At 42.4% G+C, this 20,155-nt stretch overlaps 1 protein-coding gene across 8 annotated transcripts in view; it reads right to left on the bottom strand.

Annotated features, from left to right (window-relative positions):
* mical3a (microtubule associated monooxygenase, calponin and LIM domain containing 3a) overlaps positions 1-20,155 on the bottom strand; it is a 62,832-nt gene that overhangs the window by 33,317 nt on the left and 9,360 nt on the right. For 3 of the 8 annotated variants that reach the window (XM_027273141.1, XM_027273142.1, XM_027273143.1), the window contains exons 2-18: positions 12,518-12,928; positions 11,094-11,301; positions 10,846-10,962; positions 10,597-10,698; positions 9,794-9,949; positions 9,324-9,424; positions 7,216-7,473; positions 6,988-7,103; positions 6,500-6,626; positions 6,252-6,345; positions 6,076-6,105; positions 5,398-5,545; positions 3,554-3,750; positions 3,317-3,438; positions 3,145-3,207; positions 2,901-3,071; positions 1,875-1,976 (exon numbers count right to left, since the gene is read on the bottom strand). In XM_027273141.1, the coding sequence (XP_027128942.1) occupies positions 1,875-1,976; positions 2,901-3,071; positions 3,145-3,207; positions 3,317-3,438; positions 3,554-3,750; positions 5,398-5,545; positions 6,076-6,105; positions 6,252-6,345; positions 6,500-6,626; positions 6,988-7,103; positions 7,216-7,473; positions 9,324-9,424; positions 9,794-9,949; positions 10,597-10,698; positions 10,846-10,962; positions 11,094-11,301; positions 12,518-12,796 (2,391 nt within the window). In that variant the 5' untranslated portion in view covers positions 12,797-12,928. Of the gene's footprint in view, positions 1-1,415; positions 1,542-1,874; positions 1,977-2,900; positions 3,072-3,144; positions 3,208-3,316; positions 3,439-3,553; positions 3,751-5,397; positions 5,546-6,075; positions 6,106-6,251; positions 6,346-6,499; positions 6,627-6,987; positions 7,104-7,215; positions 7,474-9,323; positions 9,425-9,793; positions 9,950-10,596; positions 10,699-10,845; positions 10,963-11,093; positions 11,302-12,517; positions 12,929-20,155 lie in introns of those variants that run through there. The other 5 variants (XM_027273145.1, XM_027273146.1, XM_027273147.1 and 2 more) reach the window with 3 other exon arrangements.

Raw genomic sequence — 20,155 nt, forward strand, 5'->3', positions numbered from 1 at the left:
GCTGACTCAGTAATTCACATGAGAGAACAGTTAAAGCAGGATGACAACCAGCTGGCTACAGCTGGTCTTCTACTGAGCCTGGAGGAGTGAATAAAGGGCTGGATCGTATTTCTCTTTAAGCAACATTTGGACACATCTAACAGTTGGGTTGGTAGCTAACAAAATGGAAAGAGTGTCTAATTCCATAGTGGGGGTAGAAGCGTAGTGGGAGACACTGAACTAGAGGGAAGGTTGATATTCTGTCTATTTTATTCCATGTGCTCCTTATCTGTATGTTTTGCGATATTGGAATAAAAATGATTCAACAGGCTATCATTTAGTGTTTTAAACATTGCCAATCTGTAACAATTTCTGGCCATTTTATATTACCATGAATTATGTCATTTTTCAGTTTGTATTTGTAACATGAACCCTTCCTACATCTGTCTGCACAAACCCCCCGTTTGATGGTCTGTCACTGCTTAAAAGAATTGAATGAGCAGCTGCAGAATCATGCATGCAATCATCTGAACGCTCCCTATATTTTGCTGATTGATCTCTATGGGCCTTATTCTGTTCTCTCAGTAGGGTTGCAAAATTCCAGGAATTTTCAAAGTTTGAAACTTTAAATGGGAATTAACAGGAATAAATGGGAATGAACTGGGAATAAACGTGAAATTACAAAAAAATGAAGGTTGGACCTTAACAGGGAGGTTAAATATAGTTGGGGAAACTATATTTTAGCATAATCTTGACTAAAACAACCAGATTTCATGTAAGTACACTTGAATATCTGCTATTTCTCAATCACATCCACACTGCTTACTGCAGGGCTATCGACACCACGCCGCCTACATGCACTGCACATTCCTCCATCACATGCACATCTGATTTCTACAACCCTGAACCAGAGCACAAGACTATTGAAGCCACACGTTTGAGCCCATGGACAACATGAAGTGAAATAAGTTTTGATAATGTTATGAGGTAAATATATTTGATGTAGGGTATTAATGTTTAACTTGCAAATAGCACATGAAAATGTATTTATACAGTCAATTAAGCTATAGCCATCATTTCAGTGACCATTTATGACGCCATCTAATCATGATGCTAGCTTACCCGCAATTACTAAATTACCCCAAATTTCCAGTTGCTAGCTTACCCGCAATTACTAAATTACCCCAAATTTCCAGTTAATTCCCATAAATTTCCATGATTCCCAGGGAAAGTGGAATGTTTCCAAAGTTCCCCAGCTCAACTTCCCTTGGAAAGTTTCTGGAAATTCACCATACATTTTCCAGTCCTTTCCAACCCTAGTTCTTAGTGAGGAAGTGTCATCTGACTCGACTACCTTCCCTTGCCCTTACTTCTGGACTGAAGGACAATCCATTTCCATCTGAAGGGAGGGGTGAATCTAGACTTAATGGGATGTGAAAGGAGTTGAAGGACTACCAGGCCAGTGTAGCTAACCATACCTGCTCCCCTCTGTTGGGTAGTGTTTGACACTTGATCATTTCTTTGTAGCGTATGCTCAGCTGCTCCTGCTGCTGTGTGCGTCTCTGAACCAGGACAGGACAGGCAAGGAGGATAAACCATGATGATGCTACACTCTTATGTGTTTCTCACACAAACACACACACACACACACAAAACTGCATAGCTATTCAATTGAGACTGAAAACACTCACACATTAATAAAACAAACAATAAGAGCAATTGAGTTAATTCCTCTAAACGCCACACAACAGACCAGCAGACTGTCTAAGGACAAGGTGAGGCTCAGACTAGTGCAGGTCAACACAAAGCGGCATTCCCCACTACAGGCACATATGGTTAGATGAGTCTAGTTGTTAGTCACTATGGGGATAAGGCGGGGCAGCTCCACTCTTTACCTTTCTCCATGCTGGGACAGGCGCCAGGCGCACTGGCTCATTCACAGGAGTTTGGGGCTGGGTAGGGGACAAAAGGCGGTCCAGATTGGGCAGAGATTCTCCCTTTGTGGTCAGATAAAGATGAATGACAGCAAGCGTGGCCAGTAAGAAGCCCGAATAACCATGCAAGGCATCACCAAAGAGCCAATGATGGAAGTGGAAATAAGAGAGGGAGAAGAACAGAAAGAAGGAAGTGATTCATGGGTGGATGGAGTCACAGTGGTTGGAAAATATGTGTTCAGAACTGAGAAGAAAATGACAGGGAGTCATGTGAAGATCATGCTGAGAGAGCTGTGTGGTATTTATAATAGCACTTTGGATATTACACAGTGAACATGATGCAGAATGTACATCAATAATAGATGGAAAGAGAGGAAATACACAAATTGTGTGTATAAAGTATCTTAAGCCGAGCAACTGCTACATTAGCCTCCCCCACAAACCTTCAAATTACTGATTATTAATTTTAGTATGGGCATAATGATAATCAGCAATATTTATAGACTTCTAATGGCCAAAGCAATTCACAAACAGAAGCTTTATATAAATAAAACATTTTTTTCCAAGACACACAGCAACAACACATTTTCTCAAACAGCCACAGTTGAGAGCTGTCTTTCTCTCCATCAACAATAGTGTCTAGTGTCCCAATAGCCCACGCCTCCCTCCCACTCTCAGCAGCAAGCAAACCAAAGCTCTGCGAACCGATTCACCCGAGCCGTCCAAGCGCAGTCAGCATTGTGAGGCCGCCTACGTGACCCGGGAACAATACCCAGCCTGACCAATATTAGCATTCTGCACCTCACATCAGTAATACAGTAGCCCTACAGCTCGTTCATCATGAGACTAGAGGCCCTGCTGTGCAGCGTCAAATCTACATGTTGATCAAAATGTTCATTGAGAGGAAAAACAAACCTTGTGGGTCTTCCTTGTTGCTTAACCCACAACTCTAAAGACGTCAATGAACAACGTGACTTTATCCCATACCTGTCGTTTGAGTCCTGTATGCTGGGCTGGAGCGTTCTCCTCAAACTTGGCGAGAAGCTGGGTGGCCATGACTTTGACTTTGTTGGTGTTCCCTCCAGCTGAGGAGTCCACTTTTCTCTCCGACAGGATAACGGACGGCCTGTCGTCACGACCACTCCTGAACACCTCCTCCTGTGAGAAGGTAGAATGAGAGTAAGAAAAAAAAATGTTGCCGATCTGACACTTTGTAGTCTGAACTACTCACATCTTCAGACTGGCTGGTTTTCCTTCTCTTCCCCAAACTGTCAACATCCTTCTCTTTTTTGTCCTGTTGATGACGCGTCATGAGTTATTTTTCCACTCACAACAATGAGGTGCCATTTTTGATATTTCAAAATAGATTAAGGGCTGCTGACAAGCATTTCTCATATACTGACCTTTGGATTTCGTTTTCTGGAAATTGCAATGCTCTGACCAAGTTTGCTGAGGAAGGAGATTGGAGATTTGGTGCTGGCTATCAGTGCCGCCTTATCTTCAGGACTCAAGTTGTGGTGGTTATCTGAGCAAAAATCCACAAAGAAAAAAAGTAAGATTTAAAGCATTAAAAAAAAAAAAGCACTTCTGTGAGTGTCTGTGAGAAGACGAGGGCGCTCTAGTGCATCACCCACACTCACCTCCAGGTGGCACTGTGTCCTTAAACATCTCATAGAACTGGCTGAGATACATGACCATAGAGAGTTTGTCTGGCTCTACCACAGAAGACATCTCCTTGCCAGTCATGCAGGGTGAGATGCCAAATTCCCTCTCCGCCACGTCAAAACCCAACTGGTTGTTCTTCTCCTGGTCTCGCTCATCCAGGGAATCAAAGTCACTGAGTGAAGGAGAAAGAGAGATGGGTCAGGATGGGTGTGACAAATGACAAAAACATAAGGAGAAACAGGACAGATTGAATTGCTCATAAAGTTATGAGCATTCATACTAATGATCAGAATCTATACACATACACAAGCAACACATTCACAAGTGAACTTACTTTTACATTAGAAAATGTCTAGTAGACTGCAATTTTGTAACCAGAAACAAAGTGAACGTTTGCACCTTTTTGTGTCTTTTAGCTCTGTTTTGGTCTCTACCAACCTCTGAGGAAAATATCTGGTTCTTTAGCTGCTAAATGCTCCATTACTGTATGTTCACCAGCTAATCACTAATCTGCTCAGCCCGGTGTGGCTGGAAACAATGCTACAAGAGCCGTGGGAATCGAATAAAAACAGTAAAGTTGAGAACTGTAAAATAAAAACAACGTTTCAAATTGTTGTACAGCTCAGCGTGGCAACAGAGTCGGGCTGGTTTGTCACTACGAGCAAGGCCTTTTACGTTACATGCAATTATTTGTTCCATTGTTAATATAACAATATTGATTAATGCAGCTTTTAGTCTCTTTAACACAATCAAAACATCATTATTGGTAATCTCCTCATGTGCCATGTGAATTGAAATGACTATTGCATACTATAACTCTGACATGTCTGACGATCTGTGAATATCCTGCACACGAATTCAATGAAGAACGCACCAAATATCGGTCTCATTTTCTGATGAGTCTGCAAAAGACTAGAGGGAACAGATCTATATTTCCGCCCACAACCATCCAGCAGCTTCGGATATCATGGAAATTAACTGACACTGAGCCTGCATTAAGCACTAATAAGGAAGCTTTCTGTACAGCGGACTTCTGTACATGTTGTGGAAAAAGCATTACTGTAAATGTCATTATGGTGCAGTTGAAAATACCATTAACAGGGGTCATCAATAGTCTCAACTGCATGTACAGTCCATTTCAAAACATTAGCAATAGAACATAAAGAGCAGAGTGAATTCACTACTCAATCCCTTTTAGCCATCCATCCGTCTTGAACATATAAGTGTACACGTGAACGCAGTTTTCCCAAGGTACCCCCCACTCATCACTCCCCCTCCCCTCCTCACATTATCTGGCCTATCAAAGGCAGCAGAGCGCAACTTGGTAAAAGGTCGGGCAGGACACAAACATTAATACCTTATAATGGTAATTGCCACATTGCCTCCAGAAGGGAACAAACTACATTAGATAATGTGGATGGAGACTGTGTGCGTTTATAGAGTGTGTGAGGTTAAGAAGAGTGTTTATATATTTATGTGTGTGTGTGTGTGTGGAAGAGAAAGCAGGAATATGAGTACTCCCTTAAGGGACCCAGGAGGCCAGTATGACTGGTAGCTGTCACCTAATTTACAGTGAGATACGATGCAAAACCAGAGTCCCAACAGACAGTAAACATCATTTGTAACCAACAAACACACATAAACACAGCAGGCCAGTCATTCCAGACGCAGCAACAGTTTTAACCCTTTCACTCTAACCATAAAGGGATACGTTTAGCAGAGTTTACAAAGGTTTTCTTACAAATTGCGAAACACATTTTCCATCTGTGTAAATATGTGCTCCTTTTCTGTGGTGTGTGTATTTCTTTCAGATACTCACATGAGATCTGGTCTGTATCGATGAATGAGGGCGCACAGGGCCAGGCCGTTCTTCCAAGACATGGTAAGGTCTGTTACATTGACATTCCTGTATCCCTCCGTTTGTCTCTGGCACCAGTTCAGCAGTTTACTGGATCGAGCTATTGATTCTGGTGTGGCGGAACGAGAAAAATTGCAGGCTTGATGTAAAAAGCTGCAGGTTGAACAGAATCTGGGTTCAACATGGAAAGAAATATAAACTGTTTCTGGGCATCACTGCACATCTCTTGCTGGGCAATCTCATGGCCTTGGTCAGGCAAGGCTGAGCATAGGATCATAAAGTTTTGTCATCCATGGCTTCATCATCCATGTTAGTACCAGTTTTACCAGCCAATGAGGAAGTATTATGAACCATGAGAGGTTTTGTTTACCAAAGGGAGAAGAAGGATGCAAATGAGAGGTTAGGAAAGGATGCAGAACTCACAGGAAACCTTTAAATGTTGAATATAAAAAAAGGGCTCAAATGAGAGTATCAATGACCGAGTTAGTACACGCAAAGATAATTCCAGAGGTTGCAATCAGTTCCATCATTCCACTATTCATGTCACATTATTCATGAGTACATAGCCGGTAAACTTTGAATCTGTTAAAACTATTAGAAATCCCTGAAAAGCAACCATGCATTTGGACTTTGTGTTACCTTGCAACTGCTTGTCAAGCAGGCAATTGTCTAGAGTGAAAATAGTTCATTATTACACTTCAGCAACAGTGATTGCAGCAAAATCCTACACTGGTCAATCAGCACATTGAAGAATGTCTTTTAAAAACAGTTTATAGTCTCTCTTTTTTATTTAAAGCATGTTAAAAGATACAAACCATTCCTGGCCAACTTGGGTGTCGACGAGTTGATCACATTCTCAATTTCTATGCGCATTTCCCTTGACTCCCCCGTGTCACAGAGGTGCCTCATCTGCAACATGAACATAAATACAACATGTGAAGTGTTCCAAACGTACTGAATTACATGAACAAAAGTTGTCAAAATGTGTCATTTCATACAGCCTTGAATCTACAGTAGCGTGTACAGTGAAGCAACAATGGCCTAAGATTTCTCTCACACTCACCTGGCTTGGCTTGAGGAAGTTAAGGCTAATATTGGGGTAACGTGTGGTGGGATCCACACTGTACTGACTGAAGTTCTTATTGACGTTTTCTGGTGTGGTTTGGGGCAGTAGACGATATATGCTCTCCCTAAAGCAGAGAGGAAAAAGTCAAATACATTCCCCATGTACTGTGTAAGCACAGTCTTGTTTGTAGAAGGGAAATACAAGGAGAAAGTAAGGGCAATAGGTTAAGAAAACATCTTAACATTGTTCAATCAAAAAGTCACACTCCATTCAGATCTTACAAGAGTCTCTTATCTCTTTTGAACTAGCAGAGGTGGGACTGATGCTCGAAATCACGTACAGGCATATTTCCTAGTAAAGCACTTAGAGATAAAAGGGTGTGTTTGAAGAGAGAGAACATGTTTATGTGTGGCTGTGTGTGCACGAGTGAGTGAATGCGAATACAAGCGGTTGGACGGCAAGAATCAGTGTTTCCACACTCTTACCTCTCAGCCAGCACCTCAAGAGGGGTTTTTCCCTGAGCCCAGCTCTTCACCATCCAGCCCGAGTCCATGGCTGCCAGGAAACCTCGGGCGATGCCAGTGCCCATAGGCCAGAAGGGCTGGAGACAGCGAACACCACATTCAACAACCAAATATGGCCACAGAAGAATCAAGCCAACAGTAAAACTAGTCTCGTGGAAAGTTTTAAAAACCCTCTGCCATCGCCCTCACCTCCAACAGGCTGTCACCCACGAGAGCCACCAGCAGCTTGTGACCATGGCGTTGGCGCACCATGGCGGCGTTCTCTGAAGCGTACATGCAGGTGAAGTCGAACATGGCTACGTCGGGCTGACCGTAGTGGTTGATGGCAAAGTCCAGTGTGGGCAGCTGGTGGTTGGTGGAGAAATCTGCAGCCTCACGGGCATAAGAGAGCAATGCGACCTGGTCCACATTAGCCCTGGACAGCAGCATCTCTGTGTCTGCATAGTCCTATAAGAGATTAAAAAATAAAAAATAAAAAGATGCTATTAGAAGTGACATCCAGCTATCACAGGAGACTATACAGACAATGAGACATGACTAGCTGTCCTGACACACATCGATAACAATAGACAAGGCACAGCCAACTCTGTAATTGTGTTATTGCACTTATGTCATGGTCCCTTGTCAACGGAAGACAAGGTAGTCTGTGTTCAAGTTATAATCCATTTCTCAACGTTTGTTTGTGGTCAGTTTGGATCTGTATGGTTCTTATCATTATCTACTTACACAGTCTAAAGCAGGAATATTGTTACTATGGTTACCTGTAGTTTAATATACCTTGCGTACTGACTTAGAGCAATGCAATAGAAACCTGCTGACCAGATCTTTGTTTGCAATGCTAATGCAAGGTTAATGGAAACCTGCCAGCCAATTTCCGTGGCCATAGCATATGATGGATAACTAATTTCCTTAGCTTAGCTGCATTAGAAGCATAAGAAGAAAAATTAGAAGACTCAAATTAATGTAAAAAAGGCTCTTATTTTGAAATTATTCTAGGGTGGTCTGTCAGGTCCACCACTCACAATGCCGGCACAATCAAGGCAATGAGACTAAATATTCATCCATTTTCTGTAATCAGTTATCCACATCGAGGTGGCAGGAGGCTGGAGCCTATCCAGATTACACTGCCTTCATCTGAGAAGTTATTCAGACTCTCGGAGCAAAAACAAGGCACCAATGCAATGAAAGCATGACTAAATGTTATATTAAGAAATAAGTGTACAAAATGTATATCTCTGAACTAAAGAACAAAGAGGAGGTTAGAGCCCCTTTAGGACTTCACTGCGCTACTGAGTAACTGTGCAGTTCACAAGTCTCTCCAACAAGTAGCATCAAATCACTGCATGCTTTCAAAGTGACATGTTTTCATAGAGGGCGGTGAAAGGCGCATTCCTCCATCTTTAAGCTCCCCTGGTTGTTCATTGCCAGCCAGCCAGGCTGGTGGTGGTGGTGGTGGTGACGGTGAGCAAGGGGAAGGGCAGGGCAGAGTAGTGGAAGATATGAATGAGGGTTGTTTTCTGATTTGCGGTGCTGCCTTGAACTGTGTGGACTCGCTGCTACTCTGCCATCCCTTCCACCCTTCCTCTATCCCTTTCCAAGGGGCAGGACCGAGTCAGCTCCGTTTCTATAAAAGGATCTGTCGAGGACTTTGTACATTGCATTAAAAGGGAACTCCCAGACTTTTCATTAACATGTGCCTACATACTCTAAATCCTCTCTGGCATCAGACCTCAGTGTATACCCAAACCCTTAATGTCAGCAGCTCACCATGAAAACACACACAGACCTGCACTCACATGCGCAGTGACAGAACTGAAATATGCACAATGATTGTGCTTATGTCAGACAGGTAAAATGAGTAATGACTGTGACTAGGTTTGCAAAAACACTCATTTAAGAGACTCTGAAGACAATTTTGAATCCAAAAGCCACCACACAATCACAGCGCACCTTCAGTTGTGTTTGTACATGAAGACAGACATGTGAAAGAGGTCTTTTCCGGTTTCCTGTGGAAAGTAGCTAGGGAAAGGAAACTACCATGTATAGTGAGGACACAAACACTCAGTAAGTGTGCTTGAGTTGGCAGCTTGTTCCTGAACAATGTTGGCTTGGTTAGACCATTAGTGTGATACTTGGCAAAAACTGAGAGAGAAGAGAGCCACAGACTTCTGATGTTGTCTGTGCGTGGATACAGCATAGCCTTTATGTCTACTACAGAGACATAGAATGAGATTCAACAATTGTCTGTCAAACACACACACACACATTGGGCTGAGCACTGGGCTTTGATCACTCACATGTAGAATGACTCCTTTCTCCAGCAGGCTCTGTTTTTTGGCAGTCATCACAAAGTAGTGCGTGTCATCCTTGTAATAGACAATGTTTTCCAGGTCAATACCTACAAAGTCCAAGAGAAAGATGTACTGTCACATACCAAAACACAATCATTATCCTTATTGCTATAGCTGCCTTTCATGCCGTCATTAGAGGAGTAATTATGCGTCTCAGAGAAGATAACAAAAGCTCCGGGACATCGTCATGTCAGCAATAAACTGGGTCGGGTTTGGCATCAGACCTAATGTTCAGCATTTTAATTGGATGAGCTGACGAATTCGGAACTGTGATCCAAGGACAGATTTCGTGTCCTGTTTACCATTCATTTCACCAAAAACCTCCCTTGGCATCCGCTGCTTCCAAGAACTAGTTTGTGGATTGTTAAACTTAAAAAGCCCCTACAGTGATGTAGTAGAATCGAGCTGTGACAGACCTGTTGCTTCTCTGAGGTCTTGAAAGAACTTCTGGTTGAAGATGAATGCCACCCCACTGATCTCCTCAACCTTTGCCTCCGCCGTTGTGTTCCTGTTGATGAAGTTAGCAGTGATGGCAATAGCAAGCTTGCCCCGGAACTCCTTACGCCGAAACCCTGGGGAGAATTACAAGAGGATGAGGAAGCGGAGAAAAAAGGTCAGGAATCAGTGCGCGCAGTCCTGAACTGTGACACCATAAATCCAAAAAGAGCAAGACCTCAAATCACAAAACAAGGTTTTTTTACAACATAGAAAACCCTCAAATGCATACTGTACACGATAAATGTAACCAGATGTTCTATATCATGACAACATAAACGGCTTTCTTGTTTTTTCAAGCTGTGTGACTGTAGTCCATAGTTATGCCCAGAGGGAGCCTGCTGCTTCCCTTCACTGATGCAGCAGTCAGTAGTACAGAGAGGGGTCATGGTACTCGACTCCACAGGGGGTTCCCTTTTGCCAGCGTGGCTGTGTGTGAGGCCTCAACGCTCATAGAGGAAACAGACGGCCAATTCAACAATTCCTATTCGGCTCTCATCAGAAATACTATCTGAATGCACACACAAATGCTCATTCATATATGAGAAACGGAGTGAGGTCAGGGAACCGGCCACAGCTGTACACAAGTGAGATCATAAGTGTTCTGACTAACCTTCGTGTCCGCTTAAAAAAAAACAACAAATAGTGCTTTCTGTGCACTCGAGTTGCCCTGTTTAGTCAAGGAAAAACTGCATTTCTTCCAGTCAGTGCATTGCGTACTTGCCTGGTAACGTGTTTCTCCTTCCGTCTGCTCCAATGATGACATCAAACTCCAGCTCATTGACAGGGTGTGTCCTGGGGTGGACCTCAGCCCTCCAACCTATCCCTAAAGAAAACACAGCATGTGTAATGAGACAGAAATGCATCAACAGAGCCAGCTTAGAGCCTCTGACAGATCACTCTCTCACGAAACACATGTTCAGTTTCCATTCATTTTTCATCAGCTTGTCTCGCAGCAGTTCGTCTCACTCACTTTCAGTCTCTTGATCTTCAGGGGGCTCGATGAGACCCTTGAACTCTACGTTGACGTGAATCTCAATGCCCAGCAGGAGAGACATTTTAAGCAGCATTAGCTGAAGCTGACGGATACCTACAGCACAACACAGAGAAGGAAAAGAAAATCTGAAAACTACAAAACTCACAAATACATTAAATCACTTCTTACAGGCTGATTGGTTATACAGCATATCAGCAGTGGAAGCATGTATTGCATGGACTCACTGATATGATCGATAGCTCCAGCACAGAACTTTCCATAGAACTTCTTGGCCCCGAGGCCCCTGAGGTCGTGGATGGTGAAGGGCCAGAGGTGAAGTACATTGTTCCTGGAGAAAGCATCTCTCTTCTCCAGCAGAACCACTTTGGCCCCGAGAAAGGCCAGCTCGATGGCTGTACGTAAGCCGCATGGTCCCGCACCAATGATCAGACACTAAAACATAGACACATACGCGATAGAAGAGCTATAAGAAAGGCATTAATCATACACATAAATAAACATGTCAGGACAAGAGTCAACACCTATTCAGACTGCACCTTGACATACCACACTAATCCTTCTGTCTCAGTTATTAGAAAAGAAAATCCTACCACGCTTTGAGCAATTTATTTGGGAGGAAAGCGCTTCCAGTTTTTGATGACATCTAACTGTTTGTTTGAGTTTGAACCAATGACAGTATAAAGAATGGACAGAGCACGAGCGACGTCACCCATAGGTTTCCAAAGTGCCGTTTTGAAGCTGAAAATATGCAACGCTGGACGCCGCTATGTTGGATGTACTGCTTCTTCCGCCTCCAGGCTAATTTAAATATCAGCAAAGACGTGCTCTTCGGCGGATCTAAGGCAGGCCGAATGAGGCCTACCTGTCAATCAAGCTCTCACGTTGTTAATTATGTGCAACTTCAACCCTTAATATCATCTAAACAGGTGAGTTAAAAAAAACAGTTAAAAAAACAGTCATCATGGATGGGGAAATTAGCTATAGAAACCAAGACTGCTGTCTGAACCAGGCTGTACAGTAGATGTGTTTATTTCTGCTTTGAAATTGGACATTTTAATACAGGCGCTTATGGAGATTGACTCACTTCTGCAGCCTGTCTCAAGTGGCCGCTCAAGGAATTACAGTTTTTAGCACTTGGCTTCATTTCTCAGAACTGGAGGTTGCTGTTTTGAACACAACTTATTGTAAAGTCACTTTGGACAACATGATGACATAACATAAACTAAGATGAAATAACATATCAGACATTCTTCAAAAATGACATTTTAGTGTCAGAATGTTTAGAAGAGACGTGGCTTGTGAAAAGATATTTATTTCAGGGACAATGGGGCAAAAGTTTCACATTCAATTCTCCCATTGGGGTGAACGAACTCAAGACCTGCCACTAGTCTCCTGCAAGAGGCAACACGTGACACAGGCACAAGACTGAACGGATATAAACTGTGTCCTTGATAGAAATGAAAAAGTGTCTCTGCAGTGTCCTTTCATAGAAAGCAATCACACACCAGCCCGGCTGGTAAACATAGTCATCAAATTACATGATTCCTTGACATTGAGGATCAAATTTTAGCTTTATCCAAACTGCAGCCACCAGTAAGCAAAGCCGCTCTTAAATGAGTCATACAGTTTTGTAAAGATCCAGGCTTACCTTTGAGTTGGCACAGACACGGCTCTTCTTGTACTCTTTTTGGCTTGCCCTCTTGTCTAACTTTGCCCATAGTGCCTTGGCCTTCCAGTAGTTGAGTTTGGACTTGAGCTTGTGATAGAAGATCCTGGACTCTGTGGGCTTAACTTCCAGGTGGTCACACAGCTCCTGGAAGGCCTTGAGCGTGCCCTTACAGGTGGTCGCCTGGACGAAGTTGTCGAACAGGACGTGGGCCCGGTTCACCCCATCTCCTCCAGTTGCACCGACGCCTCCATCCCCCATGGTCCAGATTTACACAGGGCTATCAGGGCCCTTCACCCCCCAGGCAGGGGTCTCTGGGTCCAGCCCCAGGCCTGGAACACGCTCTCTCTGGTGGGGGGGAGACTCTAACTCCCAGCCTCAGACATCTTCATTCTGTCAGTGAGATGGAGAGAAATAACACTCAGTGAATGAAGAAGATAAGTCAACCTTGCTACAAAATTATCAACACTGTTCAAGCCAACCTAAGCAAAAACTTTAACTAGATGCAAGAAACTAAGTAGAGATTGCCTATGACTACTTGGCTCTCTGTAGGAAAGTTGACCTGATTTTCTTTAACTAGACAATCGTAGGTATGACAGATGGTAACACAAAACAATCAAAGCAGCAATTAAAATGAAATGCCAGGTTATTTAAGGTCTTGTCGTCATTCTTCTGCAGCAACATGACCTCAAACAACCTCTTATCTGTCTAGGAATGAGGCTGCTGGACATAGGAAGGGTACTGAACCCACACAAAGCCAAACAGGAAGCACACGGGGCACAAGTGTGTAGATATGTATGTGTGGCACAAATAACTCCAGACAGACTCCAGTCACAGGAAACCAGCCAGTTCGTCCCCAAAACACCATGAAACAAAAACACAATACCAGCCACTCGAGAGAAAGATTTGGCAACAGCCCAGCGTTTCATGAAGACAGAGGGTAGCGACCAGTTTAACCACTCTGCATGTCCGCTGGTTTGCTATAGCTTCCTGTGTAAATACTGGGTTGACTTTGCTGTCGGTTTACCTGCTATGACTTGCAGTATTGCAACTTTACGTGTTCTGCCTTTTCACCCCCAGGGGGACAAGATCCTTCATGTTGTTTGGCGTCTGTGGCTCAGCTGTCAAAGCTGGAATGTCTTGATGGTATTTAGGAACATGGGGAGACTTTAAAAAAAGGTCAGCGTTACTCAACATCAGCGCAAGTATTTAAAAAAAGAAAAGAAAAAAAAGATGATAATGGAAAAGAAGAGAATTAAAGAAATGCTACAAATCGCTACGACATGAGGGGTAATAATGACTGCCAAACAAAACATTGTCTGAGCCAGTCTATTTGCTGAGTAATACACTTTCAACCAAGAGGTGGCTCTGGTTTGTATTAACTAGGCCAACAATGCAAGAACTTGCTTTGCTTGTTATGAGCTTCACGATGGCTCAGCAAATACTCACTCTCTGTCACTCAACATGTAGACAGACTCTCCAAGAGCAAGCATCAGTAAAGAAAGAACAATACTGATGGAACATTTTGACTAATATGAAGCCAGTGCCTGGACACTAGAAACAAGGGGCTGGCTCCGTCTACAACAAAATGTGCAGACCTGCACCTTTAAAGTTCACTAATAATACGTCATTATCTCAACAAACAATATAAAACATGTTAATTAGTGTGCTTTAGAGGAGCTGGTAAGCAGATTGTTGCTTTTGAAAAGAACCAGTCTAGCAGTTTCTCCATTTCAAAGCTAAGCTTCATATTTATCGTGCAGACATAAGACCGTCAATCTTCTCATCTAACCCTTTGTAAGAAACTGGATTTTGGATCTGGATCAAGAAACAGATCCTCAGTAATAGAGAGGCTCAACATTTAAGTGTGAGACCTGACCTTTTTCTCTAAGCACAGCCACCAATCAACTCAAGACAGGATTCAGTTACTGAAATCCTGAAGAACAGACATGAATATTTACACTGTCGGGCCACTTTCTCTGTCAAACCTTTTGCACTCCACCGTCCATGATGTCGAGCTAGTTCATGAAAACCAATGTAGTCCCAGTCCCAATGGTGACACGCGATGAAAAGGAGGCAGGTACAGAGGTCAGCTGGCCTCCTTTACACACACTGCCAACTCCTCACTGCAGTGAAAACAGCAGGATCTGGGGTTTGGCTCAGCCTCAGTCAGTCAGGATCAGAGCTGAAGGGGTGCAGTGCCAGCGCGGACGGAAAGAGCCTCTTCCAACACAAGCATTTCTGAGTGAAAATGCCTGAGCGGACCATCATCGCAAAAAATGGCTAAAAGAAAAGTTAATTCAAACTGTAAGGTCCATCTGCACCTGCAGCAAGTTGTGCTTTGTGGTTATGTATGTGCACGCTCGCACACTCGCACACACAAACACACACACACACCTGTCCTGTGCTTGATAAATCATCTGTGATAGACCTCCCAAAACTGTTGGCAGTCGAGATCAGACAGATTAAATCGATTAGGTGTCAAACAAAATGTACAATGTCCAAAGCAAGTGATAGTCAATGGTCCTCAATTAGCTTGTCAATACTAATGACTCGAATCAAAAGTAGGAAGGGCAAATAAATAAACATCACTCAAACAGTTAGCAGGCATCTGAAGCCTGTTCCTGTTTATGTCCACAAGGACGCAGGATGCCGCGGTTGATTGCAGAGCTGACTGAGATGCAGTCAGGCTTGCAGTTTCTTTAGTGCTGCTGGGACGGCTGTGAAATATAGGACAGTATGACAGTATACTGTACCAGATCCTGAGCAGCCTTGTTCCTAGTGACATCTATGCAGTGTGCAACTGAAAAAAACCATCCATGAGAGCAGCAGACACGCCCCCACAGTCCTGGAGCTGAGAATACTGCTCATTTGTATTTGATTTTGACACCTAATTTCATAAACTAATAATTCAAATTTGGCTGGGTGGCTAATAACACTTATTCTTTGGTCTGACAAACACACATATTTATTCTTACTTTACACAGACTTTAAATGCAAAGGCAGCTATGCTGCCGTCTTTTGATTGTTCATTTTCATCATGTTCATGACTGCTCCACTAAAATAACCTTTAATTTTGGAATGAGTAACTAGGACGGTGGAGTTCATTTGGGAGCACTGGCTAAACCTTACTAAACTGGTATCTTGTTTAATTGATTAATCCGACTGATCCACTGGACAATTTCTAAAGGCCCGGGTTCCTTGTTTTGTCCAACTAACAGCATAAAAGCACAAAATGTCGGCAAATATTCACATTTGTGAAGCTGGAAGTAAGGAATCTTTGGCATGTTTGGCCTAGATTATCAAAATAGTTGCCTGTTCATTTTCTGTGGGAGTTTCTCTGAAAATAGAAACCGGTCTGTTATCTGACATCAGCTGATAAGTTGTAATCTTATGGACATCAGAAAGCCTGTCGTGAGCATCCTAACGCAAAACAAACATCTGAAACTTCTACCTTGGATTCTTTCACTCTGCTCTATGACCCTACTGGCGGTTTTCAACTTCATGACACAAGCAAAAAGATGGCAATTCATCAGCACAGAGACTGTTTTATGAGGCAGGTCACCTCAAACTCCTCACTGAAATTTAATCATAGTTAAAAAAAAAAAAAGACATAGATCAAACATAACAAGAACACTGGAGGATGCTTTCATATAGGCAATAATTCACTTATTCTCTTGCTATGCAAAGACAAAAGTGATTCCCACTGAGGGCTTTTCATTTTACTGATGAGTCATCAAAAGTCAAACACAGGAGATGAGAAGATGCTGCAACCTTTATGACACACACGTGTGAAAGCTCACGGTAAACATCTAACACACTGTGAGTTCTCTGAAGAAAACGGAGGGTTCAACTATTGACTGGCATGCTGTGTCACACAGTATGTGTGTGTGAGATGTTGCAGCTCAGGCAGGTCTGCTGTGACATGCTACACCCTGACCCAGCATAATGACAACAATAAACCCGGCCTTTAATTTGAATAATAGTGGCCTCCTGCAGAAACCCATATGCCCACTCAATGGGGAATGTTTTGGCAGAGAGTGGTGACACAAACGCATGACGGATTATCACGCAGACAATACTAGACCTAGATTGCCAGAGTGACATGACGTTAATTGCGTCAAGTAAGGGGGGGAATGTTATGTTAATCCGCAACTATTTATTTATTTATTTCCACAATACTAAAATGATGCTTTCAAAACAGCTTTGGCTCACTGACAGCACACTGACATCTGGATGGGCAGCAGGGTTTCACACATTCACTAAAGAATTACACACGTGCGTGCAAACCCTTAGAGTATGCATGTAAACACACAGCATTCCTTTGCATTTTTTTACCAGCTGTATTACTTAATCCTTTAAATCTAAAAATAGAGCCAGTGATAATGCCACTAGGCTACATGTTTGACAGCATTGCTTTTATACTTGTCACTGCCGGTAGTAATAAATGACAGTCTACAAATAAGGATTGACTTGAAAGCAATGCTAGATTATGTCACAGTGATAAAAACTGGAATGGTGCATTATTCCATGTTTTTTTATTGTGACTTCCCTTAATTTAATTTCCATTCCAGGTTTAAATCCAGAGACCTAAAAAGAAAAGAAGAAAATAATAAACAGAATACCAAGGAGAATCTGCGAAGTTTGGTACCCTCTTAGTGCGTACATGTAAACAAGCCGCTCACCAGCCATAGCGACACTGCATGAACTGAAACGACTGTGCAAGTGTGTGTCTGTTTCTGTGTGTGTCCTGAAATAGCGTTCTCATCCTCCGCCGGTCTCCAGCTCAGGAACGAGTGATGCTCCGAGGACACCGTGGAGATGAAAGTAATATCTCCTCCTCTCATCCATCAGCACACTTGGCAGGGTGCAGCAGAGAGTGCAGGATGCAACGTGATCTTGAGCGGTGGATATCTTTACAATAATGGATTTACAAGCAGAACATCAAGTCCATTGAACTTGTGACAGTGGAGCTGGATTTGACTGTTTGTACATCTCTGTTAATTCCTGTTTGCCGTAAGACATCTGTTGCTTTGTCTTTGTTCTTGACAGTTTATGACCACTTTTACATCCCTCTTGTATTCGCTATGACACTGTCCGCTGGCACATGTCACTGGAGATGGCTGTATAACAGTTTGACTATAGCGCTAATTACAGAGAAATGCAGTAGCAGGTGTGGTCTATTCAGGGACTGCCCGCTGGCGGGAAATAGATCATGCTGACAACAAAAGTGAAGTAGTTAACTCTTATTTCTCAGTTATTTATTGGTCATACAATAAGGAAAAGTTCACATGTAATGAAAACACTGAAAGGCTAAACTTCTTTTCTTTTTTTTAAATAATGAGCGCTCCATTTTAGGAAATACGCCTATTTGCTTTTATTTTAGCAAAGAGCTAGCTTAGAGTTAGCTTAGCTGAGTTTAAAATTAGAAGAAAAACAAAAATAAACAAACAAAAATATAACTTATTAATGAGCTTTAAAGGTTTTTTTACACCTAGGGATGGAGCCAGGCTGTTTCCATGTGTTTTCGATTTTCATGCTAAAGAACAACATTGATGAAACAGCTAAGCTACGCTAAGCTAAGCTAAGCTAAGCTAAGCTAAGCTAAGCAACTCTTGCCTGTAGCTTCATATTTAACATGCAATGATGAGAGACAATATTTCTTTAAAAAAACAATAATATCTACCAAATTAAAATCACACCAGTTCAATTATTTAAATGTCAGTTAACATTACATGTAACTACTACTCTTTTGCCAGTTACTGAATCATTTAAGTCAACTATTAGGCAACAATGCCAAACACTCATTGGTTGGCAGACTGGTTTATATTGCTGAATGTTAAATATCTAGATTTGGACTGTTTTTGTTAGATTAAAAAAAGTGATTTGAAGATGCTGGTTTGTCTGTTAAACAACAACAACAAATATAAACAGATTATATAATTAAAATAATCATTAGTTGCAGTTACTTATCTTCTACTGTTCTCAAACAGTTATCTTGGGTAACCCAATTATGATATAAAGCCCATACAGGCGCCATACAGTCATTCCAAAGTCTCACATAGATTTGTTAGTCACATGGCCATGCTTCTCCTCATCAAAGTTGTTTCAGTGTGTGTGTGTGTGTGTGTGTGTGTGTGTTTGTCCTGCACAGAGTTGTGTGTAACAATTACAGTGCGAGTAAGATGCAGGTAAACCAGTCCATTCATAAAACCGGGCTGTTTTCCCACGTACTTAAAAAGCATCAGAAGGTGATTTCTTTTATTCATGTTTCAAAAGGACTAAGGCTTTGTCAGGGATGCTCATCATTACTGTGTCTGCCTGTAGATGGTAGCTTTAAACAAAAGAATGAAATTCAGAGCCTCCGGGTCAATCTTTATCCAGAAGGTGGGTATTATCCAGAAGCGAGTCTGTAAACACCGACGTAAAAACAAAGCGGGTTTGTCTAAACCAGGAGATCAAAAAACTGGTAGAAATATAATCACCTGAAATGACAGTAATAATGGCCTGTCCCTCCAAACATTATGATCTTTGCGTGTCAACAGAATGATAATACACGTGAAGCTTAAGTCAACAAGGTGAATGAATAGCTGTGTTCTGCTCTTTGATATGTGATCTTGTCCAGATATATTCATTATGCCTCGTATGCAAACCACCAGGCTCAGTTCTGCTAATCATATACCCAGGATCGGCCTGCGCGACTGGAGACAGTGGCGTGTCTCTATTCACATCAGCAGACAAAAGCCTTAGAGCTCACAGGGTACACAAACATTTGTTGACTCAAACTCAACTTGCTTCTGGCAGAGGCCGTCTCCGAACCATCTGGCTTTTGAATCACTTCTGCTTCTGATAGTCTGGCTGCGCCGTGCAGCTCAGAACTTCACTTTAGCTCCCACAACTGATACTAATTTTTCACCAACTCCGGAACCAATAAACATATGAATTTCATGTTGTCCTCTCTTAAACACTAAACAGACTGACACATTAATACTCACACTAGGGGGAACAACAAAAACAAAAAAACAGTCAAATTCATCACGTCTGTGGCGTCCCGGGAAAGTACCACATGTGTGCATGCAACATCCTCTGTGTTGCTGGTACAATGCATCATCATATTTATTTCCTGTGAAGCATAATGACCCTCCGAATCTGGATGATATGTGCTGCTTTAAACAGTTCTCACAAGAGATGAACTGAAATAGATCAGCTAAGAAGCCGTGATCGGCTCCACTTGACTTCCTCAAATTAAGTAATCTAAAAAGGTTGAAGTGACGGTAGGTCAGAGGCTGTACTCCGAGATTAATACTAGTGGCCAAGGCAATCCTGAAGTCTACCTGAGAACGAGAAGGTTTAATTGAATCTGAGCCCCCTTACATTTCTGAATCTGCTGGCTTACTGCTCCAACCATGACAGGCGGATTTCAAATGGATTGGCTTCACAGTGCAAACTGGTACACCCAATGAAAAAAAATTAAAATCACTTTCAACTCTGGTGAATATTTACTGACAACAAAGGGTCTTTCTTATGAAATTCATATTAGTAACGGCTCCGTGGGAGTCTGAGCCTGTGCCCAGGCTGCTTGCTTATGGGTGTCAAACATGGTCGAATAGAGCTGCCTGC

Source organism: Larimichthys crocea, chromosome XXI, assembly GCF_000972845.2.
Source record: "Larimichthys crocea isolate SSNF chromosome XXI, L_crocea_2.0, whole genome shotgun sequence".
NCBI lineage: Eukaryota > Metazoa > Chordata > Actinopteri > Sciaenidae > Larimichthys > Larimichthys crocea.